Source organism: Polyodon spathula, chromosome 17 (assembly GCF_017654505.1).
Source record: "Polyodon spathula isolate WHYD16114869_AA chromosome 17, ASM1765450v1, whole genome shotgun sequence".
Taxonomy (NCBI): Eukaryota; Metazoa; Chordata; class Actinopteri; order Acipenseriformes; family Polyodontidae; genus Polyodon; species Polyodon spathula.
The window spans coordinates 24,024,845-24,052,132 of NC_054550.1; the positions used below are offsets into that span (position 1 = coordinate 24,024,845).

Below are 27,288 nucleotides of genomic sequence, written 5' to 3' on the forward strand. Positions count from 1 at the left end.
GGAAATAACACTCAAAGGATACATTTGCTTCAGCGTACACCATCTTCCAGTAGGACCAAAGGGAAAAGTAAGTTCATCTGTCTGTTTTGATAATATATATATGTATATAATATATATATATATATATATATATATATATATATATATATATATATATAATATATATATATATATATATATATATATATATATATATATATCTGTTTGTGACATGTATGTATGAATTAATAGGCTTTATAATTTTCTAAATGTAATGCTTACAATACATCCTGTGTTTTCCTGTAAACAGTGTCTTAAGGTAGGAAATATTGCCTATTTGAGTCAAAGTTCAAACCTAGTATGGAAAACAAAAGAATGCTGGTGTATGACTCCTATAGCAAAATGATGTGTAAGCAGCAATAGTATTGTAAAATATACTTTGCAATGTAATTTCAGACTTGAATTCTGAAGATCAACGATATGGAAATATCTAGTTTTCAAGGTTGAGTGTCTGATGTACAACGGTAATTTTGTTGGTTACAAAAAGTATGAGTTTTACTTTGCCAAGCACATTATGTAGGTTGAATTATTCATAAAAAAAAAAAAAGTATTGAGCGAATATAACAGACGAAGACGCTATTACTCAAACATATTATACATAGAATTATACAGTCGCAGATGGAACAAATTCTCTTGCAATTCATTCATATCAGTGTTTGAGTGCATCTGTTACTTTCGGTAACCACATTTGTTGCAGCAGAGACCAGCCTTTTTAGCAATGCTGCTTTTAGTGTCACACTGGGAGTGAACATTATGAAAAATCAGCAGTCTTTAAAAGTTATTTTCTTGTTTTTTTATGAAGGCATTTATCTTTTAAGTGATAAGAGCTTGTCAGGGGAATCATATCCAATTCAATCAGCACTAAAGGAAATGGTGCAATAAAAAAAAAAAAAATGCAACCAGGGACTACTTTACCACTACTTGTCATAGAAAAGAAAATAATCAGATTTTTGAGGTTACAGTAAGTGTTGCATTTATTAGCTTAATTTTAGTGAGCAATAAAACCATAGGCTAGAATTCAGAAAGCATTAAGGGTCGAATTAAACACTTAAATTTATTAATTATCACAGCTCATTATCTAAATAAGTCATAACTGTTAACACACTTTAAGGGGAAATGTTCCACAGAGATCTGTCCGTTTGGCTTCTGCCACCATATTCTATTAATAATTTGTTTAGCTGGTTTTGCAGTTTTGATTTGCTTAGAATTAGATTCGGGTTTGTTTTTATAAGAATGAAAATCCACCGGGCTACTGTAGGTCTGTAGTGTTTTCTCCACTACAACTACATTGCATTTTGGTGTTAAAAATAATAGCTAATATGCTTGTGGTCTTTTCATATGTATCTAAGCAGAATACCCGATGTATTATAATAAACCCAATAATATCAATAACATTAGTTGACTAATACAGGTTTACCAGGTGATAAATCACACCCTGATAAGGAGATTTCAAGTAATTTGGTGGAACCGATCATTGCTGGTATCATTTTGTAATGTAGAGTTATTCTGTAACATATAATTAGTAAATTATTTTACAAATTTGTTTCAGTCATAAATAACCACAGATGTTGTAGATGCCTCTCACTAGGACTGCATAAAGTAAGAAAAATGAGATGATAATATTATGGTGCATTGACAGTGATTTGTAGGTGTGTGTAAGTGTTTTCTAGTGAAGTGCTTATATATATATATATATATATATATATATATATATATATATATATATATATATATATATATATATATATATATATATATATTTTGATAAATGTAGCCTTCAATCCCTGTAGTATTTCTGCAACTATGATCACATGATCATAGATGTTGGTCATATTTTGCAACAAAAATAAGTTCTATCATTTTCACTGTTGATTATTTTTGCTTTAGGTAACTTGTTTGTGTACAATCTCTGATTCTTACTGATTGAGAAAATAATAACAGTTAGCATACGAGAAAGGAAGGACCAGGCACTTGTACACTTTTTATCAAACGCAAGTTCTCTTGAGTCCACTAGAGGGAGCCACAAAGCTCCATGCCGCTATCTTGTGAGGATGTTCATGTATTGATTTGTATGGTCCATTGATTGGGTCAGATTGGTGATACTAATACTACTCAGATCGTTATTAACCAGTGGACTCTAAATGAGGTGATGTGCACCACTTCTTTAAGTTCAACTTTGCACCAGAGCTTTCTTTTCACAGTGAGTTTCAACTCTGTTGGAGGTTGACAGCTGGTGTGGTTTCTCATATGAATATTCAAATAGGATTATTCCTACTAAAACTATTATGTTTACTATTATTACTACTACCGCAATTCCTTCTAATATACAATAATATTATACTTTGCCAATTGAGTACAATATTTTAATAAACGTTATTCTAGTTATTGTATACCAGAAACATTTATACCAAATAAAATACATGTTAAACTAATTGATGAGCTATAGAAAAGGGGCCCCCAGTTAGTCATTGAATCAAATATATAGTTCTCATTATTCATAAACATATAATATCCCAAACAGATCTGGATCACCATATCAATTCAGTCTCATTTTCCATTAGTAAAGACTCTGCTTTCCTCTTATTTATATAATACACTTTTTTGTATGCTTTTTTGATGCAATTAACTGGAACATGTGTAAATCTGAGAGCTGCGAAAATTAACTCAGAGACTCCCTTAACGGATCAATCCATGCAAATTTAATGTGGAAGTACTATAGAAGTGAAGGTTGCTCACAACTAAAATATGCAATTATGCGGTAGGCATTTAAGAGAATTTGACTGGGACTGGGTTTTTCCCCCTCTATGTTGTGTATTAAAAAGATAATTTTAAGCAGCTTGTTTAAAGCATTATGGGAAGTGTCAGCAGTGGGTGCCCTTTGGAAGCTGCATGCATATTTAATTAGCTCTCTAAGTGGTCTATATTTACTCACCTTGATGACACTCAGCAAAACCCAAATTCTTTCTTTTCCACCCTGCTTATAAATGTATGGAAAATTGATATTGTTCTGGGACAAATAAATAAATAAATAAATAAATATTCATGTCATGAGGTTTGAAAAATGCAACATTATTACAAAATATCTTAGTTCGCTGAAAACTTTAAAATTTATAGACAACAATATAGTTTGTCTCCTTGTGCTTGGGCCTTGTATTTCGTGCTTTTTAATTTTCAAGTTCAGACTATAGATGTATATATTTTAAACTGCTGTTTCCAGGTACTCTGCCCCCTTCAGACGGTCAGCCTGCTCCCATGGTCTGTCATGGAGATGCCATTCTTGTTGTATAATATTAAATAGCCATTATCTGGCTGTGTGGAATTAATGGAAGCCATAACACACAATGGAATGGATTAATCAAGGTATTTACTTGACAATGCATTTTACACCATGTCTTGGGGAAAGGAAAATAAATCTGTTGATTTACGAAACAAACTACTCCCCAATTTAATAAAGCCAGTGTACATGTGCATTCTTTTCTTTGTCTCATCACACTGCACACCAAATGGAAATGTGTCTCTTTTTTTTTCCTGTTTCATCACAAACCACACAGAGTGGAAATGTGTCTCTTTCTTATCCTGTTTCATTACATTGCACATTGTTGTGTCGCCTAACATATTTATCAACAATTATGGCAGTGATTGTTTTATATAATGGATGAAATATTGCTTTAGAAAAAGTACTGTGCCTGCTTCTATGTGGTCCTTGTTTGCAGATGAGATATGGAGGCCAGCTTCAAGAGCAGGCTTCATGAGCAGAGCAGGGATGCTGGGTGATGACAGGGAGGCTCTCTATGTGCAGGGGAGGCAGTTCCAGCAGCAGGGGGAGCCATTTGCTGCACTCAAATGCTTCCTGAATTGTCTGCAAGGCCTGACACATGTACACAGCTTTTAGTCTCTGCCTGACTGCCTGACTGTCTTTTTTTTCCCCTCTCCCCTCTTAACACATTGCCTGTGAAAATCCCACCATTTATTGCCGTACTTAAAAAAGACATACCTTTGTTTTATTATATTGGTCACATAATTGTACCATGTTTACTATCTATACTTTTATGCATATATGTTTTTTCAAAGTCTTAACAGGGAACTTATCGGACCTCCTATGAATATTTTTTAAAATGTCTAAATGTTACATTTAATATCCCCAAAGGGGATAGGTATGCAAGGGTACCCAAAAACCCAGCTAAAGATCAGTTGTTAAGTAACCAATCATAGTTTTTAATACTAAAAAGATTGCCAAAGCAGGGAAGAGAGAGAGAGAGAGAGAGAGAGAGAGAGAGAGAGAGAGAGAGAGAGAGAGAGAGAGAGAGAGAGAAAGAATGTAAAGCAGAATCAATTCCGCTTATTGCTGAGTAGACTCCTGTAGATTTCTTTGTTGTTCTTTTTTAAAACTTTGACTTTGTAATTGTCCAGTTATCTTACACCTGTATATCTCACATAAGATTTCTAGACTTATTTTGTTAGCTACTGAACATCTACTATACTTTAAGGTCAAGTCAGCTACAAAATACAAGTATGCCAAAATTCTTTTTGGAGAATGGTTGGCTGGGGTGAATGTAAATAAGTCAGCCTTTGAGAAGAGAGAATAATGCAGATTCCGATTGTGAGCTGATGGTAATTTAAGCAGTAGAGCACATTTTACAGGTGGAAGTACAATAGTTTCAAATGCATGTTACGTCTCAGTGGCCAGTGCTCATTACGAAGTTGCTCATGTGACCTTCTCGTGTAGCCAACAGAAATGTGCGAAGAGCAAAAGAATAATAAGACAGTTAAGAATGTAGGAGAGACACCAAAGAATCAGAATCATATGTTATCATTAAAATGATCCATTCTGTGACAGTGCAGGGTTACTTGTAATCTGTTTCAGCATACAACACTGTTGAAATATTTCAGTTTGATTGCTAAATATTGATTGTATGAATTTCCAGTCTTACAGACAGCAGTCTGATATTTGATGTTTTTAAACTTCAGAACATTGCAATTTATGTATACAGTACTTAGAATAGAATGCATTTTGTAAATATGAATATTGAGTTAAAAAATGCAGTATCAGCTTTGTGGCCTCAAATTACATTCATTCTTTTAGCACTTGGCAAAATGTCAACCCTACTATCTGAATAGTTAAATAACTAAATTCTGGTGAATGGGTCTGCTGTGTTGAGTGGATGCACTAACAGTCTTGCATGTAGGCTGGAGTTATTTATGTAGTGTTAAGTTAACCATTGTGCAAATAATTTAATTTCACAGAATTTACTCAAATTAAATTCCGTGGAAAGCCAATTTTACTAGGTTAATCTTTCCTGTAGGAAGCTACTGGGTTATCAAAGGTGCCGCAAAATGAAAAAAGAACACATCAGTGTTGCTCTGTTAGTATTGAAATTGAACTTTTTAAAATTTGAATATAGAGCATTTATTTTGTATGTGTTCACTTTTGTCCAAAATGTCATACCCTTGCCTGAAGTGTTAAAAAAGGTGCTGTTCTTCAAATGACTGGCAGCAGAGTTGCCAGTCAATTTCCTTCAAAATAACTGGTGTGACCGTATGAACTGAGTTATAGAAAATGACTTAAATGCAATATATGGTCACACTTTATAAATTTATTTACAGCAAGTAACCGTAAAGCAATACATATGGTCACACTGTATATTTTGAATTACGGTAAATGACTGTGAAGCAATATACGGTCATAGCATAGAAATGACTGGTGTGACAGTATTTTGAATTACTGAAACAAGTTTATAGTCTGACAGTACATCAAATGATTTTAATCTGTTTACTATACATGTTACAATTTAATACCATAAAAATAAATATTTTATCATTTATAATTAAAAGATGCGCTGCACAAGTTAGCAATTTAAATGCTCTTCACTGAACTGCAACAGCAGTACTCCCACTCATACTCATACTCATATTCATACTCATACTCCCACTCATACTCATACTCATACTCATACTCATATTCATATTCATACTCATACTCATATTCATATTCATACTCATACTCATATTCATACTCATACGCATACTCATATTCATATTCATACTCATACTCATATTCATATTCATACTCATACTCATACTCATACTCATACTCATACTGCAGCAGCGGCAGCAGCGGCGGAATTCGGCAGAGGAAGGGGACACAGACAGAAGGGAAAGGGGGTAGCCCAATCTGGGTCCTGACTCCCAGAACAGGGGTGACCGCACACAGCATGAGGAAAACACATAAAGAGTGAGGGGACACAAAGGACATTCAAATTTACAAATAGTCGTGCAACCACACAGCACATTTAACACATTATAACACAAATAACACCGCTAAAGTACAACTATTTACAATCCGACACACGATGGATTCTGGGATTCCAATTTTAATGGTATTTAACTGCAAACTTTGTATAATGAATTTTACACTTCTTTTAAAATGTAAGAACATGTTTTTTTTAAAGGAAATTGGTCAGATAAAACAACTGTAAATATCTGTCTTTAGGTTAAATGTAATTTAACTTCCATAATTTCGCAAGAAGCTGTAGTTTAAAATTACGTTGTTGTTTAGTTTTTTTTATCTTCGGTATTTATTGTTGCTTCTTTTCTGTATTGTATTTTTATTCTTTTAGACATTAATAGATATTATAATTCAAATATATATATATATATATATATATATATATATATATATATATATATATATATATATATATATATATATATATATCGTATACCATCATATTTACAGTGATGTAACATTAAAGTTAAAAATATACATTTAACTTCATTTGTATTGTTATTTATTCATCACATTTCCAGACATTTTTTACAGTGTAGTTGCAAACCAGTGAGCACAATATATGTAATTAATACTGGTTACTTATAACATCGAAAGCTGGAAGTGCATGATTTTAATACTTTGTTAAAAAAAAAAAAAAAAAAAAACTACATACAAATAAGTGAAAAGGGTCCATGACAGAGTTGCCATCCATGTGGTGTGACCTTAAATGGAATGATGCTTTAAAACTGGGTGTACTAAAATTCTAATGCTAATAGAGGTAGTGATTTTTAAGAAGTAGCCAGCTCCACTCAACGTAAAACCAAAGTATTTCTATGTTGTGTGAGCCATCCAGTCACATGAGATTAAGAGAACATGCACTGCACCATGTGGAACAGTAGTAGTAGCAAGGCTAATGGATTGTGAGGCTGGTACAGTGTGCAGTGAATGGTATGACCTGTCATTTTTCCCAAGCTATGGGGAAAATATCTTTGAATGGCTGCTTTAGGGCCCTACTACTAGTACAAAGCAATAAAACAGTTTTTTTTTTTTTTTTTTTTTTAATTAAAACTAGTAAAACAACCATTTAATTGTTCCTCTCTGATGAGCTGTAATTTTCTCCCCAACTTCCTCTGTAAGTGTGATTTTTGTATGGATGCCCCTAATGCAGTGGTTCCCAACCTTTGCTTCGCAGACCACTTGTGGTCTGTGAGTAAACTCCAGGTGGTCCCAAAATTCATAGACTTGCAAAAACCCAATTCTACACATTTCTGCAGAATCACACTGTGCTACTATAATATGGGGGATGGAAAACTGGCAGGGATTGCTTCTCCTCACCGTGCAACAGCGACCCTACTGGCCAGACACCGAGCACATTCAGAGTGGTTAAAAAACACGGCTGAGCTCTGGATTACTCTCCGTAAAAGCAATTCTAGCTTTAGGCTTGTTAGGTCGGAGGACGCTCACACCCCCTCTGAACAGCTGTGCTGTGTGGGGACTCGCTGCTGTGAGGAGAAAAAACATGATTGGAAATTTCAAATTGGAGGAAAATAAGGTATCAGCCTATCAGCTCCTAGTTCTAATCAGAGTACTAAATGGTTTAAATATATTGAAAATCAGATTTATGGAGTATGTCCAGACAAGACCAGGTTGGAATGGTATATTTCACTGCTGCAAGGATGTCCTTCAGCTACCAAGAAAGGCCCTTCTATAAGCAGTACTGTGGACACCATTTATAAACAGTAAATTAGGGCACACTGTTTATAACCATTTCACAGAGCTTTTATAGTCAGACGGGTAAAAATAACCAGACCTCTTCTTAAATCTAGACTTCACAACTATCAGGTTTGACATGACATACTGCATGACGGTGTTATTATTTGTAACAGTCTAGGTTATAAAAAGATTCACCACTTCTTGTGTGTGTTCTGTGTGTATGCATTTAATCAAGATAGGTCTTTTGGTAAATGTATTAACCACGTTTTACCTGCAGCTAAGGCTGGTGTGTATATGTATGCTAAATATTCCGATTCATCACTCATTACAATTTCTGTCAGGTATGGTTAGTTTGGCCTAATCGTTGTTCTACCCATTCAGACCCAAAGTGTCACCTCAATAGTTCTTGTACATTTATCACCAAAAGGGCATTGATTTAGTGCATCAGTAAATTATGTTTTTCCAATAAGAGTAGCCAGTGAAACTACAGTATAATAGTATTCTGTTCAAAACAATGTCAAATTAACTTTATTTGCTACAGTAGAATTGTTTCTGTTTATTTGGCTGCTTCACCCATTACTATTAAACACTCACTTGGGCTAATTTTGGAAATAAAAAAAAAGAAACTTCATAACTTTTGAGGCAAACTAGTATTTTTCAATGTATTTAATGTTCAAATGGCTTTTGATTCACATGCTGTGAATGTGGTCCAGTTGTGCTATTGATTGTTGTTCCCTTGTGTTTCTTTCTTGTATTGTCTTGGTAGCATAAAGGACTGATGGTGCTGATTAAAGTCCAGTGAGATTGCTTGCGATTATAGCTATGTTATAGTAATCTAAGGGCTATAAGTGTGCTACTTTCACCACTATACTGAGCTGGTTCATGTAAAAGTAATATTAAAATAAATTAAATTTCTCCTTTGCAACTGTATCTCCCTTCTGGGGGTCGGTGGTCCTCCATCACCCAGCCTTGGTGACCTCTGACCGAAGTCGGAGGTCGCACCTCAAACGAGGGTGGCTCCTATCAGTCCAGATGGCGAGACCTGGGCCAAACAATCAATCATCCCACACTGCACTTTACATCTTACAATGCTAAGTTTCGATCTTTGAATATTTGTTATAATCAATCCGAAGATTCTACTAGACTGTTCGATTACATGGTTTATTGATTTATATAAGATTATTCTTAACAGGTGTCCAATACATGATTACATTTGTTTACATTCACAGGTTATTAAAAATATAGAAACATCACAATCATCGCAACACATTTTCTCTAGACAAAATAATGGTAGCCTCCTATCTTACAGTCTGAATAGCAATGATGTCATATTACCTCTTAACTGGGGCCGCTCTTAGACAGGTTATGAAGGAATTCCTTTGATTCCAAACCCGAGCAACTCATCAGATTATTTTCTTACTTACTCTTATATAGAACTATTCATTTGGCTCTAAAGATCACCTAAAGAATATATGCACATCTGTTTCAACTTATGCAAGAAACAGTACTTTCCGTAGAAGAGACATTTACAATATGTATTCCCTTTACTCCACTCAGCAAAGGAACCTTTGAGACCCTGGAAAATAATGTGAGCATTTCCTTCTTCCATTCAGCAAGGGTCTCCTTCGAGCCCTTTACAATAGGAAACTCTCAAATCCCTTTTCTCCAGTCGACCAGTGTACCTTGCAGACTCATTCCTACACGTAGATTGCACAGAACATTACATGTTCATCTTGACTTTACACTCCTATCCACCAAGTTCCTTAGCATCATTAAAATCAGCCTCTCTAATCTACATAGAAACTCAATTGCTTTGCATATGTGTGTCTTTTTAGTTCTTGAATTTCTTTAAAAAAAATCAATATCACCTCATACAGAGCATGAATACTTGAATGCTTTTTGTGTAGCCTTGACTTCAACAATCCATGTTTATGTTATTCACATTATCCTTTCTGTTTTTAGCCCAGCAATCAGGCCTGGACTGAGTCCAGTTTTAGGGTTACTTTTTAAAGGGCATTCTGTTCTATTTTCAGTACACGATGGCTTAGATCAGAATTAACTCTGACACACACAGTATATGTACTGTATATGTACACCGTACTAACCACGATATTCAAACAATACTCATGAGGATTAGTAAAGAAGCATAATTGTGTAGTGCACATTAGTTCCTTAAGATTGTTAAAATTATTTTGACATATGTAGCTGTGCATTTTTAGATTGCCTATTTGTAAACACAACTGTTGGCTTTGTTGGCTTTGTTTTTTTGATTTTTTTTTCCATTCAGTATAATGGACACCATGGTGATCCTTAACCAATATAAACAGATGTGAAAGCCCTTCGGTTCATTCAAGCGGAGAAGATGTTCTATGAAGTAGCGTTAACAGAGCTCACTGCTTGTCAGGGGAGCTCAGGCAAGTCCATTGTGCTAACTGTAATTGCATATACTGTACATCAGAGAAGTGTATGTATAATGTCTGTGTTTTTCTATTATTGTTATAAATCTTAACACTTGAATCGCACATGTGGAACTACATTTAAAATGTGGATTATCATAATTTATGTGAACTCTAAGAGGGATTTGCAAATATATGCCTTCCATTACACAAGTGATTTTACTGTTTGGAGATATTAAAGGAATTCCTGTAATTGTTTAGCAGCTTGTTATTTCTATGGTGAATGATATATACAGACAGACAGGGGACTGTTTTAAAACAAGTGCAAAAGCACGTTTTCAGACTGTATAAACCTATCAAGAAATGCTGCCTATTCCTGCGACTAATTTTAATATTTCTAGTTTTATACATTTATTTTATTTCTTCCATTTGCCTTTGCTTCAAAATAAGGCCTATACAGCTACAAAGAAAGCTGAACAGAAATTCGAAGATATAATAGTTAACAAGGAGAATACATCTAAATATAAAAATAATCCTACATTTGCCTTTAATTTATCTTTCTGCACATACTACTGCTTTGCATATATGATGTAGAATATGTGATTATAAAATCTAAAACTAGTAAGTACAATATTCTTTCAAATAAACTTCTTATGATTTGGAATGTGTGCTTCTTAGGAACTGTATTATTGTCATTGCTTGCACCCTGAAACCTCTTTCTTTACAAATTAAGCACTACTAATTAGTATTGCTTAAAATAAACCACAAATAAATTAAATGTCTGAGTTGGAAATAAAGCAAAATGTTATTATACAATAAAAAATGGCATAGTTAGATATATTTGGTTAGTCTAATTGATATATTGCTCACTCTCTACAAGGCTCTCAGTTATACCATGTCTCGGATATAACACCAACAGCAAGTCCCCCTATTCCCTATACTAGTGATTCATGGTAATATTTCACAGTAAATGCAATACCAGTGTTGTTCAAACTGTAAACAACTTATCAGTCTAACTTCTGTCTCTCCCTTTTGATACAGTATCTGAACTGAAGAAAAGCCACGCTAGTAGTTTATAACACACACATCTTTTTCAGCATTCGTTTTATTACTAAGTATTAGGCCTATTACGTTGTTATTTACTTTTTTTGCTGCGAGAGGGGCTGCGGCTTTCTCTGGGAGACGAGATGCTCCAGCAGCCTAACCTGGGGAGAGCCCATTGCCTCTTCCCCTTTCCCGACCAGCTCTCCTCGCGCTTGGTTTGCTTGTCTGTCGCTTCAAACTGAACTTCCAACTGCCGTTTAGGCAGGCTAGTTATAGTTTAAAAATTGATAATAAAAATGATGTTTTTTTTGTAAAACATGTGACGTTGATTACATTTTGCTTTATACATGGTTAATTCACGGAAAGTTACATTTTTGCTTCGCTATATATGCATTATAGAGAGGGTTATTTTATTTTGTATTTTAGTCAGATGTGTATTTTTATGTGTCCCACAGCCCCCCCCACCCCTCCCCCGTTTATAACCCTCTTCGGTTAACGCTCGTATTGTGTGTCCCCCGAGACCCGCGTTATTCCGAGAGATCACTGTATACCATGAATATGTGTATATGTATGCTTGCAAGCTGTAGGAAATCCTGGATAAACTGGTCCAGCAGTGTTTGTGTTGTGATGTGATTCTCCTTTTAGAAAATGATTCATGGTCAGAATAGACTCTGGGTTTGCTAATCATTTCTATTTTAGATTTGGGACTAGTTACCAAAAGGCCTTTGACTCACAGCGCTCAAATACTGAAAGATGAGTCATATTTTAAAAACTCTGCAGGATCTCAGATACTATATTGGTTACATGCAAGTCAGTCATTTTTCCCCCAAATATAGAACATTTGTGTCTCTTAATTCTTATGTTTTTGAGGTTTTGCCCTAATAGACGGATACTGGAAATATAAATTTAAAGCACAAATTACAAACTCTGGGTCTGTTAATGTATTATTATTATTATTATTATTATTATTATTATTATTATTATTATTATTATTATTATTATAAAGTGTAGACTTCCACAGTCCAATTTCACAACATACTGTAATTCCTTTGTGTCAGATAGTCTTCTGTTTAGTTTATTGCTATAATAACTACTTTATTGCAATTGTTATTTTCCACTTTTCCACTACCACCCAAAGTGTGAAGGTTTTCTTTGTAGATAAATAGAATCCCCTTTTCAGGAGTTGAAAGTTATTTTTGTACACCACCACGTTTAAAAGTTTGGCAAATAACCACAGTCTTTGCTGTTTGTCGTCCACAAAAGCTGCTGACAAATCTAATTGTGTCTTCACAGAATCGACTTTTAAGGGCCTTTTGGAAAAATCCTTGGACTGCATTATCTAACTGAGAAGCGCAAAGCGCTATAGAAACCAGGGCCCTCTGAATCAGCACTTCTACCTGATAAACAACAGTGCATGTTCTTTCCCCAAGGTTATAACTCATTCAGTGTGTTATGAAAGGGATCACATACACTACAGTGGATTCAGCTCTACATTGGATGTAAAACTGAGAAGTCTCTATTCTTAGTGGAAACTTTCCCCCCCCCCCTGTATTCTGCGTTTGTGTTAAGGTGGCCAGATGCCCATGTTTAGGATCTAGTTTCCTGGCCCTCGGAAAGGATTGCTTCTTGATGACTGATTCTGATTACAGTATCCCTGACAACTCCTCCTGAAGTAATGCAGCAGGGCACAGGAGGATGGCTCTCAGAAGAGGATGTGTCAGAGCAGGCCTGTCAAGCCGGGGACTATGAGAAGCTAGCTCAAGTTTGCATCATGAGTAAAAGGTAGGCCCTGTTATTTTTTTTTTAAATTGAGTAGTGGTCAGTTCTTCATGTGTCAAGTCTGTTTCTTTATAGCAAGTAAACGCTCCTGAAAATGTATTCATAAATAAAACCTCAGCCCAAAGAGAAAGCAGGGTTTGGCCGTAATTTAATATTTTTTTAGCTGTTATTTGTTGCCGTGTAAGTCAGTGGTTAAACTGATGTTGTGCCACACTCTCTTTTTGTGGTCTGTAAGTGAGATCAGATGGCAACTGGCTTAAGTTTTATCACTCTTTTTTAAGCCTGTGCAGTTGCTGATGTGAAATGATTAAAAACTGTCAGCAAGCTGCAAGAAGGAAATTACTCGGAAGACTGATTAGCCAAATATGTTTAATACTACGTGCAGTGCTATCAGCTGGTGCATGTGTGATGACTGAAAATATTGGAACATGTAAGACTGTTTGAGTTTTTAAGTACTCAGGAAAGGATAAGATAATCACTGATCATATATGTTTATTTTCACATAAATAACTGTTTTCTATGTGTGAAAAAAATTGTATATATGTTATTTCATCTGTTGAAGACTATGGACTACTGTGACACACACATGCATCTTTTAACTGTGGTTTTAAAACACATTAATTAATGTATCAGGAACCAGAATTTGATTGGAGACCAGCATGTTTTTCTTTTTCTTTTTTAACTTGTTTTTGCAAATGCTGCCTGTATTTATTTAAGCAACCCCTAGACAAAATGCCTGTCTATGATTTGTTAAGTTGTATCCCTTAACTTTCATTAGGGTTTTCAGTGAAGGACAGTGTGTCAGCCTAACGGTTTCATTTATTCTGCTTATCTTCAGTTATAAAACAGATATGTGTAGTTGAAAAACATCTCAGTGTAGCCTGCTTTTCTGATGAAGGTAGACCACATAAGTATCGGTCTACTGCACTTAAAAAACTTTATTTATGGTTTATTCATATTATATTATTGAGTGTTATTAAAGAATTATCTACAGTCAGACAGTGGGATATAGATTTTAAACAAAGCATTAATTTACTGTAAGAGTATTCAATGTGACTTTTAGCCTTAGCAACATTTAAAATGAGGGCACTACTTGCATTAAATAGAAAGTGGGTTAATGTAAACTTTCAATTTAGCTGCTTGAGAAAAGGTTCCTTTAATCAACTCTTATTGATTACAACAAAGCAAGTCTCTATAATTTGGTTATTGGCTGCGTGCAAAATAAGTTATTTAATTAATTATCTGACTTGCTAATGTAGACTGTTTACTTCAGTGGTCTGGTTGCTTATTGCTTTACGACCTATGTTCATGTCACTATATGCATTATTTGTTTCAAACACTCAATATTTTGAGGTAAAACTTTTAGGAAACAAAGAACAGTGATGAAGGCATTAGCAGCAGCATTTCTCTATTTGACTTGAGTTTCTTATACATTTAACCCCATTATATCAATTAAACTTTTACCATATTGTAATATAAAGGCCTAACCTCAATAATTGTTATGCACTTTTAATTCACCATTTAGTAGGAGAGCATGATTGACTGACTCTCTAAAGCAATTTCTAAATAATAATTGTGAAACCTGATTTATACAAATGACACCAGCTGTGTCTTTTCTAGCCTGGTTATACAACAGGTTTTCTGACTTAAATCATTCATCGACACGTCGACACATTAGCATGTGACTAGATCAGATACCTGGGTATACCCTGAACAGGACATTCGATTCTCTGATTGTTATTTATTAATAAGGATATGCTCAGGAACAGTAGTGGTTACATCTGTAGCACTAAACACAGCTTGCTCTATATTTTTAAGTACACATTGGTATGAGGGATGACCTTGCTATGCAAGCAATTATTTTGATGTGCACACAAACACTGCACAATGCAGCTTTGGTGAAGTGCAGAGCAGGACTGCAGCATCACCTGACACCCCTCGTTGGCTCATTAGTAAAACTCAGTGTCTGCCAGGTCACGGCACCCCAGTTTTTCCATTCCTTTTATTTTGTGTTCTGACACCTCTCTCCACAGAGAGCAAAGGTACCACTATGTATCTGAGTCAGATTTGTTACATACAGCTGTCAAAACATTGGAACATACACCAGTTATGTAGGTCACTTAATTTGCTCTGACTTTTAAGCACAGCTTGTGTATATTTCATTCTAATCTAAGTATTTACAGAGGACGGTGTTCTCAAATTATTATGGAAACATGTAAACATATTCCTATTTATTTATTTCTTTATTTCTTTATTTATTTGTTTGTTTGTTTGTTTGTTTTTATAAAAATGTTTCAAAAAGTTCTTAAAGTAAGTTAAGTATAATTGTCAGGAGAGTCTGGTTTTGCCTATATTAAAGTATAATACTACTGTATATAAATAAATAACCCTACTAAGTTGTAATTTATTGTGCTGTCAGATATTGTCTGCTTCAGGCTCTTCATCACACTAAGTCTCTTAGGAAGCATCAGTTCCATAGGTTCCTGTTACACAGTGCTGGCAATGCTATTAATCTTATCTCAATGAATCTTGCATGAATCAAGCACTACCATCAAGTCTTGTTTTAATAAAACTCTTTGTTCAATTATGTTGTTTTCATTGTTGTAATGTACATATGTAACTACACATGTTGTCTTGAATGATCTGTATCATGGACTTTGTCTTGGCAGTCATCATTGATTAATTATCAAGATGATAATTCCCCCATCCACCGTGACAGAATTGTGCAACAGTGGTTTGAAAAGCAAAACTTATGGCTTCCTACATGGTCACCACAATCCCAAGATCTCAGTCCAACTGAGGATGTTTGGGATGAACTTTAACTGCATATTCATCTTCATTATTCTCTGTCTATGTGAAATATCAATGATTGAATGGATTATCATGCTCCGAGACACCTTCCAGCACCTTGTGCAGTCTGTGATGCTCTGTGTCATGGTTGTGATAATGGAAAGTTGCCCTACCCAATAATAGGTAGAAGTGGCCTGGCAGTGTATGTAAGCTTATTAAAATAGTGTGCCTATTTTTGAAGAGGTTATGCTAGTCTGTTGAGGGGTATTATGATATATATTAAGCAGGTGGTCTGGACAACAAATGTCACACCACCTAAGCATCATAAACCAGCTGGAGTACTTGGTAAATTTGGCAAGACAGTGTATATTGTTAACATTAATTAACATATAACTTGGGAACCTTTTGAATTAAGTAAAATCTTTGTAGAAACACTATTTTGACTATTAGTCATACTTGCATGAGAGAGGAGCTAGACACTGCACTACGTGCCCATCTGCTTTGAGGATGTTAATGGGCCTCCAGCCATCGCTCACATGCGTTCAGAGCATGTGTTGGAAACAAACGTGCCTGTTCTAAGCTCTGACCTTGCACGAATATCACGAAATATACGTGTGCCCAGTGATTGCCAAGGAGAACTGTGTGTTTTAGTTCTGTAAAGGTTATTGGATCCATGATGTGGTAAAGAACAGATAAGCCAGAGCAGTTATGTGTTTTTTTGGGTTTTTTTTTGGTTTTTTTAAAATCCTGCAGTGATTTAAAGGACAGATCTCAAACCCCAGTGCAGTAGATTAAGCAAGCTTTGAAACAGACTTTAAAGTTATGTTTAAAAAGTTGTCAGGATGTTAACAATGAAAAGAAAAATTACAGGTACATTATTTAAACAGTTGTAGTAACACATGGGGACATGTAACACTATATTTTTTTTTAGAAACCCTGTTACTTACTCTTTAATAGTGGCCTTTACTGAAGGGCCGTATCATTTCTTGTAAAAAGTGAGGATTCTGACTATTTAAAAAATCATTAATTTAGGCAATTTATGTAACTGGTTAACAGCTTATTAGAGAAGGTATTTAACAGAGGTTTGATATATCACCCTGTCACACAGACGGCCGAAGTGGGCGGTGTCAGAACCAGGAAAGGTAATGCAATACACAAAACACAGGACGGATGAAATGAAGTGATGAAGACGCCTGTTGGCGCCAGTTTAATACAAAATAAAAGGTTTACACAAACACGAAAAACACAGGACACGGCACTCTACGCCAAAATAAATAGACAAACGAAAACAGACTAAACTTAACAAAACGGTGCACGGACAGACACTGACAAACACGGTGAGCGGATACTTTCTCCTCTTATTATTATTATTACTACTACTACTACTACTACTACTACTACTTATTTCTTCCGTCTCCAATCCCGTTCTCCGCTCACCGAACACCCAACCCCAGTATGTGACAACGTGCATCTATATATACTATTGTGCTGGGATTCAATTACCAATTAATTATTCACTTGAATCCCAGCACGTGAATTAATAAAGTGCAATTCCCCGTGCTCACATATTACTACATTTTACTTGCACGTGAAGTGCTGTGCAATCCTCGTGCCTAAATACACATATACATTTTTAAACACTCGTGTTACACAGACCCGTTTATATCCCGTGTACCAATGTCTATACACCAACATTTAAGCACACCACACGCAACACATAACAGATAATATACACAGGGGCGGGCACTTTGTTACACACACCCAAAATACTATGGATGACTGTATAAAGCATCAAACCTCGTGATTAATTCTCATGAACTAGTTTACAGTCAAAGAAGAAATTAGAAGGAGAAATCTTGCTGTTGTTCACAAAAGCAAACTTTCCCTTTCTGATCTTTTGACGAGGTAAACATAATCACGTATTGAAGGTGCAATGTCACTTGAATGAGGAGAAAGTGGATCATGTATGAGGATAATGTTTCTCAGATCTGTGCCAGAAGAAACTAAGACTATCTTTTATTTCTGTTTCCAGACCTCATCTTGCTTTAGAATACAATGGAAAGGTGGGTATCTGTTCATCTTAATTTCTTCATAACATAATTGTCCCTCCTTACCTTGTAAACATTTTTTTATAATATAAAGCACAGTGAAAGAATGGTAAAGCAAAGTTAAGCATTATAAAGTCCAGAGATCTGGTAAAGCATGGTAAATGCATAGTTTAACCATGGGAAAACTGCAAAGTTAAAACATTGATTACCTTTATTAGCTTTGAAAGGGTGAAGGTGTTCTATACTACTGTCAATGCCCTTCTTATAGGTATACAGAGAGAACAGGTAGATATATACATATTGTGTTTTTTTGTTGTTGTCAGTCACACATTGATGAATGAATAAAACATGGTAAGTTGTCATTAACTGAACATCATCATTTGTTTTTTTTATGACTTAGGCAACTAAAATTCGACAGAAGGCTTTTGGCAATGACCATCCAATTACTGCAAGGAGTCTGGAGCTCCTGGCCTCTGTCTATGCAGAAATTGGAAAGACAGAATATTCAGGTAAGAAATATATTTGCATTGTTAAGATTTAATTGAAGACACTGACAATGAAGTTTCTTTAAAAATCAAACCTAAAACCAGGTTTGAACCAGATCCTCACAACCTTTGAAACAGAATCACACATATAATGAATCTCGTATTAACCACTTGGTTAAGTTAGTTTAAGTTGTCTATCTGGTTAAGGCACTGTTTATGCTCATTAGACCTGGCACAGGAAGCTTATCAGAGGGGTGAGCTGCTATGTTTGACTTGGAACCCTGTCGGCAAAGGTGTCTAATGTCTATCCAGATCTCTCAGCTCATTCTAAGAATAGCAACTGCTAGCGGAAATAGAGCAAAAAGCTACATGTTTTCCTGTGGTGTTCATACCTTGTGTTAATAATAGCAAGACTGTACATGTTCTGTTGGCTGCAGAGGCAGCTGTTAGCAAGGGAAGGCTGAATTATTCGAAGAATTGAATAAGAAAATGTAAGATCAGGGGACAGGGTCCTCGAGTGGCTCCTCCAGTTAAATCATTGCCGCTGGGAGTGCAGCATTAGTCACACAGCTTGGACGGCGCCGGTTCATTTCTGGGCTGTACAAAGAGTCTGAACTTTGCTGGTGACTCCAAAGGGGGCATCACATTGGCTCTGACGCTCCCTCAGTGGGGGACGGGAAACCGTCAGGGACTCTCTTTTCTCATCCCACAACAGCAAACCCTACTGTCCAGACACCAAGCACGTTCAGAATGGAACACTAGCCTGTCCACCTCTGTTCTGGACTGCTCAGCGTAAAAGAAATTCTATCTTTAGGCTTGTGAGAAGAAGAAAAAAAACAAGATCAGGGGACAAATAGGTGGATTGTATGTCCTTATAGAGGTAAACAGAGGCACCTGGTCTGGTCAAGAGGTTTGATTGTTGTCTTTATGATTCTAAATGTATCGCTTTCTGTTGGGTCTCAACATTATTACAGGTCAACAGGTGTATATATTACTGATACAGCTGTTGCTGACTAACTACTTTAGCAGTTCCAATGTTTAAAAAGATGTTGCAGGAATGGAGATAGATATAAAAGTCATGCTTCTGTAGCCACGTTTGGACCATGAAGCTAGTCTAATCATTTCTTGTTCCAATATTAAACAGGCTGCCAACGGTCCCATTTGAAGTCTATGGTCCAAACAGTAACACAAGGGTCAGAGATCACCTAGTATGTTTTCTGGTATCATTCCTACTTTTGCTATTATCACGATAGCATGTTGCCATTGAAAACAAACTCCCTTTTCAGTCTGCTCCTAGTCCATTTTGCTTCATTTGCTCTTTTCTGTTTACTCTGAAAGTTCAAAATATGACCCATTGCTAATGCAATATGCTAATGCAGCCATCCTCATTCTTGGAATAACTACAATACCCTCATGAGCCTTCATTGAGTATCCTCTGTGTAACTGGTAAACCCTAATCTTTCTGATCTGTAGACATAACTATAACATATATATATAGACATATTGTATATATATATATATATATATATATATATATATATATATATATATATATATATATATATATATATATATATATATATATATATAACTTACAGTCATGGGTACAGGTTTTTATCTTCATTACAGTTTTCAAAATAAAAGTTTACTGTAGATTGATGATATCCTTTGCTTCCGCAGATACAATAGGACAGTACACCTCTGCTCTGTCGAAGACTTTCTCACCTGCCGATTCATTCAGTGAAGTTTTAAATGGTGTGCCTTTAGCAAAGACAGAGGTCCGCCCAGATGGGAAGAGACTGCATAAAAAGGATCTGCTGCTTTCCCCAACAAACAGTAAAGAGAAGGTATCTTACACTAAGATTTAAGCTACTGGGGGGTACCAGAGACTCTCAACTGGTGTGCAGGGTAAGTCAGACAGTCAGGGGGGCACAGGTTTGTGTCTTGGCTGTGCAAGGTCACCAGTTTTCTCATTGGCTCGGAAGACGCCCACTGAACCTACAGTTTTCCTGAGTTGTGTGGGGAATTGTCACGGTTAGGGAACATTCTAAATAAAATTTAAAAAATAAAGATGCAAACTACTGTGTATGTACAGTATATGTGTATGTTATGTAGTAGTCTGAATAAGAAGGTTTGTTTCTGATGCTTTTAGGCAACTTTTAAACGATGTTATTGCAAACACTACAGACCTGTAGACAGTTACAGGGAAGATCACTGAACTCAGAACTGCAGAATGGCCTAGTACACAAAGATAACACCACTTATAAAAGCAGACCAGTAAACTAATCTAATATACTAATAATTACTATATTCCCAATTAAATTATTTCCCAGTAAAAGACACTGAAACTATTGTATTAGTCCTCTTGCTGAGGTAAGCTATGTGTACAGCTCAATATTAAGAATGCATATCTGACACTGCTTACATTATTATATCCACTAGATCATTTACATTGACCCCAGTTAAGTGTTCCTTGTGAAAGCAAGGGCAGCTTACCATAGACAACGTAAAGCCTGCTTTGGAGGGTAGTAATGTCATTATAAACTAAAAATTTGTTAGATGACAGCATATGTGGTTTGAGACTTTTGTTTGTATAAGATTGCATAGGACAGATAGTGGCTGTTCTCTTTCTTATCTGATACATAATTAGATGTTAGCTATTAACTGGACATTTACAGTATACAATTAGGAACTGATTGTCTGTCCTTTAGCAGGTCACAACATGTAAGTGTCTTACTTCTATACTGAGGAAGAGGTCAAGCTTCAGCTGCTCTGAGAACGAGTTCATGCACAGAAAGAAGTCAGACCGAAGAGTCCGGTTCAGGGAGCCTGAGATCATTGTACATGGTATGTATGCGTGTGTTCACCAGAGGTCTTAGACAAGAGTTGCTTGTAGTCTTCAGTCACATTTCTTAATTAATTAGCTTATTCAATGTTGAAAATACCTTTGGTTTCATTATTTTAACCTACAAAGCAGAGCACAGCTTGTACAGTGCCTGTCAGCGTTAAAAGTGTGTGTTGTGTAGAATTGGTGTTCTTAAGAGGATGCTTATTAATCAACTAAATTAGCCTTGCACTTAATTTGTTTTCTTTTGTTTTAATATTGTGTTCCAATTAAAATACAGTAGCTCCACGCAACAGGGTACCCTTTATAGTACCAAACTAATCGTGAAGTGGAATTGTCTCCATAATGCCACTTAGCTTGCACTTGCATTCTCGTTATCAGATGGAATGCAAATAGAACATTATTTTATCTACCGTATGGCTCCCAGCTAGAGTACTGAAGGAGAGAGCACTGTAGTATATTATGCTTAGTACTGTACCATACTGTAGTGTGTATGTTCAACATTCAACAATATACAGTAGATTTTTCTCACTTGCCTAAGAACATTGTGGGAAGATTTTAAAACTTAGCTTTTACTAAACTGCCAGGTAATTTTTTATGTTTTCTGAGTGGGAGAATTTGGTCTTTCTTCTACAGAATAATAGCAGTACCTTTTTTTAATCATGATAACTGGAAGTCATTTATTACAAAGTATTTTCAGTTCTTGAATATGCACTTATCATTTCACTGTCAGAATGTACTAACAACCAGCTTTGCACAGTCATGAAAATAAGTCTGTTTGTCTTCAAATATTAAGCATGCGTTAATATTTTGAAGACACATGAAATGCATTCTATGGATTTCTACAAGTGTTAAAATTCCTTTATCTATCTTAATTTCAGACATTCCTTACTATGATTGTTTACTAGGTAAGTGGAATTGATAGTCTAAGAATGTAGAGTAGCATTACAGTACTAATTTATCTCACCACTAACTGTTATGTCATTTTCAGTATACTATACAATATTATATGTACACATTCACTTGTATAGTACAAGTATGCTAGCATGCATTAGAAAGCAAACCATTTCATCTTAAGTTAGGTAAATGCCCTAAAACAGTCTGCTTCTCAAGATGCGCATCAAAAGTTAACAAGTGGCATTGTTAAGAATACAAATGTATTTTTAATATATTACAAATAATCTCTATGTCAAAGAGAACATTCTATTTTGCTTTGTGAGGCTAACAAAAGGGTTATAGGAATGTCCTGCAAGCTCAAGACAGGGTTTTGTGGCCACCTTTTTGCTTCAGCTGGAAGCTTGTGAAACAATCACTCGGTCACACAAGTTTCCTAATCTCGCCTAAACCTTGCTACAGCAGAGCCTGAAGAGGTTGCTTCAACTATTCACTTCTGTAAGATAATCTGTTGCATCCCTGTATGGCCCACACGTTGATATAGTGGCAAGAAGACTTGAAGTGGGACTTTCTGAATAGTGACTAGGCTTTCTGAATAAAACTGAACACACAAGTTTTGGATCCACATACATTAAAAAGATAGTCAAATAACAAATTTGGGTTCAGCTATTTAGTTTACACTCTGAGGTAGATGAATTATACAAGTTTAGCATTTCCTTCAAGAACGTTAAATTACTGATGGTGGAGGTTGCTTGAAACCAACGACAAGTGCAGGTGAGTTCGTCCAGTTTAGAATTAAAAGGAGCAAGAGTGGGTTAGTTGTAGAATCAGGTTTGTAGCTCTTAGAATCACAGAAAAGCACTGCATTTTTAATCTGTGCATCAGCACAGTGGGTGGTTTAATAACATGGAGTTGAGAAGACACTGTTCAGTTCCACAACTTAAAGGGTACATAAGGACCTTTTTATTCTGTTGTTTTACATGTTCCCATGTGTTGCTACAACTGTTTACGTAAGGCGGGTGTATTGTTTTAATTTAGGTTTTTTTTTACATTTTGACCACTTTTTTAAACTGTTAAATTGCATTCCCTGTCTCAAGATGGCTTCCCATGTACCCGCATGGACCTCTCAGGGCTACATTTACCATCATCCTCCAGCTCATTAGTAAATCCATCTCAGTTACATATATGAGCAGGAGGATGATGGGAAATGTAGTTTTCAGAGGTCCATGTGGGTGCATGGGAAGCCATCTTGAGGCAGGGAATGCAATTTAAAAGTTTTAAAAAAGTGGTCAAAATGTAAAAAAACAAAAATTACACTCATTTATAAACTCTAAGAAAGGCATAAGCTCAAACGCTTGACTACTTAGAAACATACTACAGAAAAGGCACATGTGAAATATAGTGATGAATTTCCCAACTGTTTTTTTTTTCCTCCAAATGCTATTTTGATAGATGTTTTTGCATTTATATGTATATGATGTTTGCATTCATTCTGGGTACATTGGCTGCTTTAATATTTAGTTAATGGGGCCAGCAGAGTTAAAATCCATACCAAAAACAAAAACCTGCAAGGATTATGATAGGATCAAGTGATACACTCAGAATGATGTATTGAACAGGCTTCCTTATTCCATTCAAATCCTGTGATAATGTGACCTTCCCATACCAATATAAATTCAAGGGTCATGCCAGGATAAAGCAAGTAAGACCACAAATTCAAGTTTAAAGGAAGAACTATGCAAGGCTGATACAAGGATAAGGAGCGATTATTGCAATGTGTTCAAAATTAAAATTTTGCAAATTCCTTGTGTAATACATGCAATCCTTGCATTATCCTAGCATAACCTTGGCATGTTGTATTCAGTGTATGGCATTTAGGATACTTTATGCAAGATCAAAGACAGGTAAAAACATATATACATAAATATTGCATTAACAGAACATAAACCCACTCAGAACAATTGCAAAAATCATTAGAAATCACTTCAAATGGCATTTGAGACCATTGACAGTTAATTGATTTGTCTACTGTGTTGTTTCAGTGTGTCATCTATGTCTTTTTTCATACATTATTAATTATATTTCTAAAATTTAAAACTCATTCCTAGAAATAACAATTTCCTGCTGTACTAGTTTGTTAAGGCCTTAAATGTGATATGTCACATGTATGCATTTCCACACTGTGGGACTACACAAAGATTCCATTCTTTAAGACTATTATTTACCCCTTTGATTAGCGCATTATACAGACACTTAAACTAACTAACGTAAATCTGTTAAATTGAAAGTAGTAATAACCAACACTTCAGATATCTAATAAAAATATGACACGCTTTACTAAACCCACCCTGACAATGTGCAATGTGAATCTCATAAAAAATAAGTTTATGTTTTGTGTTTTGAATTCCAGCACTCCCTTGACAATTGGTGTGTTTTAGATTTTCATTCGTTGCTCATTCTCCTGGAAGGAAAGCACCTTATATTTCTGCATTTTAACTCTTTTTGTCTGTTGGTTATTTGTACCCCATTACAAATATCTTTTTCAGTTCCTTTTTTTTGTTTGTTTGTTTTGCTTCGGCTACATAATGTCTTGTGTGCATGTGTAGTCCACAGTGATCAGCCTCACAGAGTTAACTCTGCAGTGCTGTACATGCCGGTGTTGTTCTTCATTCATAACTTCACAAAACTCAATCAGAATGAGTTAAGTAGACAAACATTTCAGCTAGTGTCATCTTCATTGTACTGTTTTATATCTATATGTATTTTTAGGAGTTTTCTTTTCTGATCACCCACCATTAGCAGACTAATCACAATGTTGTTGCTGTTTATATATAGCTCTCACAAGGATGAGCCATCACTCCCCAACTGTTTGTTCCAACACAACCCTTTATGTCATGGAAGCAGAGTGGGCCAATTTGGTGTTTTCTAACAGATGCATATATAATGTAATTGATGTGCTATTTAGACTATATTCAATAGTTTGGGACAAACACCAATCACAAAATGCTTTAGTACAACTATTTATTTAGGAGAATGCGGAGTATGCAGTTTTACAGAGAATTATGTTGTAAATACGGTTTCATTTGGCATCAAACCTCACGTGGTTTGGGGGCTCGCTGCCTGGTCAAATGGTCCAGGCGGAGACCCCCATTGATAAAATATAGAAATTGTTTTTAAGAAAGGTGCAGATGGGGAGGTGGTGGTTTACAATGAAATCGAAAAAGTGAAGAGGGTATTTATAGTGCTAACAATCTTAATTAGCTAATGTGTAAATTGAATGATTCAATTTGTGATGCAGAGATTGGTGTCTGACCCTCCTCCCAAACTATAATTAAAAATATCAATAATAATGATAGCGATTACTTCCATTAACCACAACTGTTTCCTGGACATGGAGTACAGAGGGAACACTGTTTAAGAGTCTGATGTTAACAGTATTATTCTTGCTTATTTATGGGCATTCGTTTCCTTTCAGGTTATGACCAATCGACCAATAGAACACACTTTGCCCTGCTGGCTTGCATCTTCGTTTTACTGTCTGTGCTGGGAGTCATGCTGTACTGCACTGACAAGAGGAGACATTTGAAAGTGTGCAAAGAATTGGAGTCGATGTTAATTGTCTATTTTCTTCAGATGAAGCAAATCCTCTGGGGTTGTTGGCTATGGCTCACAAGGCAATGACAGCAAGATCGTGACAAATTAAACGTAAGACTTTCCGTGCCACTTGTCTCTGGCTTTTCTCATAAAGCCAGGCTTCGGGAAGCAAAAGGTTTGCTTAAAACAACTTAATTTATTTTTCAGGACATTTTGAAATTCTTCTGCTGTTTCAGAAATCTGGTCCAAAAAAAAAAACAGCATTTCTTAATTTTCATTTGTATAATACAATGTGCAAATGGTACTAGAAGCATAATGTGGTAATCATGGCAATGTAAATATTTTTGTTGAATTATTTTGGTTTCTTTCGTTTTCCTTTTTTTATCGTTTTATGTTAGTTTTTTCCGGTGAGAAAGGCATCCTCACTTGTTTTCTAGCATTCAGTTACTGATTGTCTTCATCAACTGAGCAGAAGGACTTCAAGGTCAGTGGGTGCAGACTGCAGTAGAGAAGACTTTAGGTAGAAGGCTGATCTGCTGTATTTGCTCACCAACCAATTTGATGAAGTTGTGAACCTGGTGTCAAAGATACCAACCCTTGTGTACTGAGGTCATGAATGAGCACCTGAGTGCTGATTCTATTAAACTCCATAAATCTTACCTGTTACAGACATCCACGCACTAAATATCTATTATCAGTCCGTCTCAAGAGGTGTGATTTTTAAATAAACATTTTTATTTTACATCTAGTGCTACACTAGGTTAATGAAATATATCTGTTACTTGTGTTGTGTGCATACCTTGGTCATTAGACCTGGAGAGTGAAATTGTCTCTACTCCTTCAATACTTTCCTTCCAGTCATTAACCAACCAGTTTCTTCTGACATGCTTTGACCCTGAGTTAAGGTGATATAACATAGGTGAAGCTGAAACACTTTCAGGCAAGCAAACTGATAAATTTCTGTAACCTAGTGTACAGCTATGGCCACAAGTTTTGCATCACCTAGAATGTTAGGATTGAGACATAACTTAAGAAAAACTATACGAACATAATAATCTGTTATTTAAAATCATGTACCTGTTATTAAAAAAAAACGTATTTACTATAACACGTTTCTTTCAAAACTGCACCTATAGTGGATGGCGAGATATATGGAATTACTTTTGTAAGCTACTACCACCAAACTGCATAAGCTTGAGAGGCTTTTATACTATTAAACAGCCAAATGTAATTGCTTTGTTTGTCTTTGTATGCTATAAACAAATACTGGATTTGCAACTGCATAAAATTATGATTTAGAAGAAAAAATGTCAGAATATAAGATCTAGTCTGCTTCTGAGTTTCAGATTCTGTTGAAATTCATTCTTACTATTTGTATTTTAATTTTAAATTG

The 27,288-nt window shown here is 35.5% G+C and overlaps 1 protein-coding gene across 1 annotated transcript; it reads left to right on the top strand.

The window, feature by feature from the left end:
* LOC121329586 lies at positions 1–27,288 on the top strand. The gene is made up of 8 exons (XM_041275240.1): positions 1–67; positions 13,110–13,242; positions 18,062–18,092; positions 18,478–18,586; positions 20,243–20,409; positions 21,274–21,409; positions 22,289–22,315; positions 25,777–27,288. The coding sequence occupies exons 2-8, from the start codon at positions 13,136–13,138 to the stop codon at positions 25,980–25,982; spliced, it is 783 nt and encodes a 260-aa protein (XP_041131174.1). The 5' UTR covers positions 1–67; positions 13,110–13,135; the 3' UTR covers positions 25,983–27,288.

Excerpts from the sequence above, each read along its gene's own strand:
- LOC121329586 (XM_041275240.1), top strand. The coding sequence starts at position 13,136 with ATGCAGCAGGGCACAGGAGGATGGCTCTCAGAAGAGGATGTGTCAGAG. Across the intron at positions 18,093-18,477 it reads CTTTAGAATACAATGGAAAG|GCAACTAAAATTCGACAGAA; the intron begins GTGGGTATCTGT and ends TTTATGACTTAG. Across the intron at positions 20,410-21,273 it reads CAACAAACAGTAAAGAGAAG|CAGGTCACAACATGTAAGTG; the intron begins GTATCTTACACT and ends TCTGTCCTTTAG.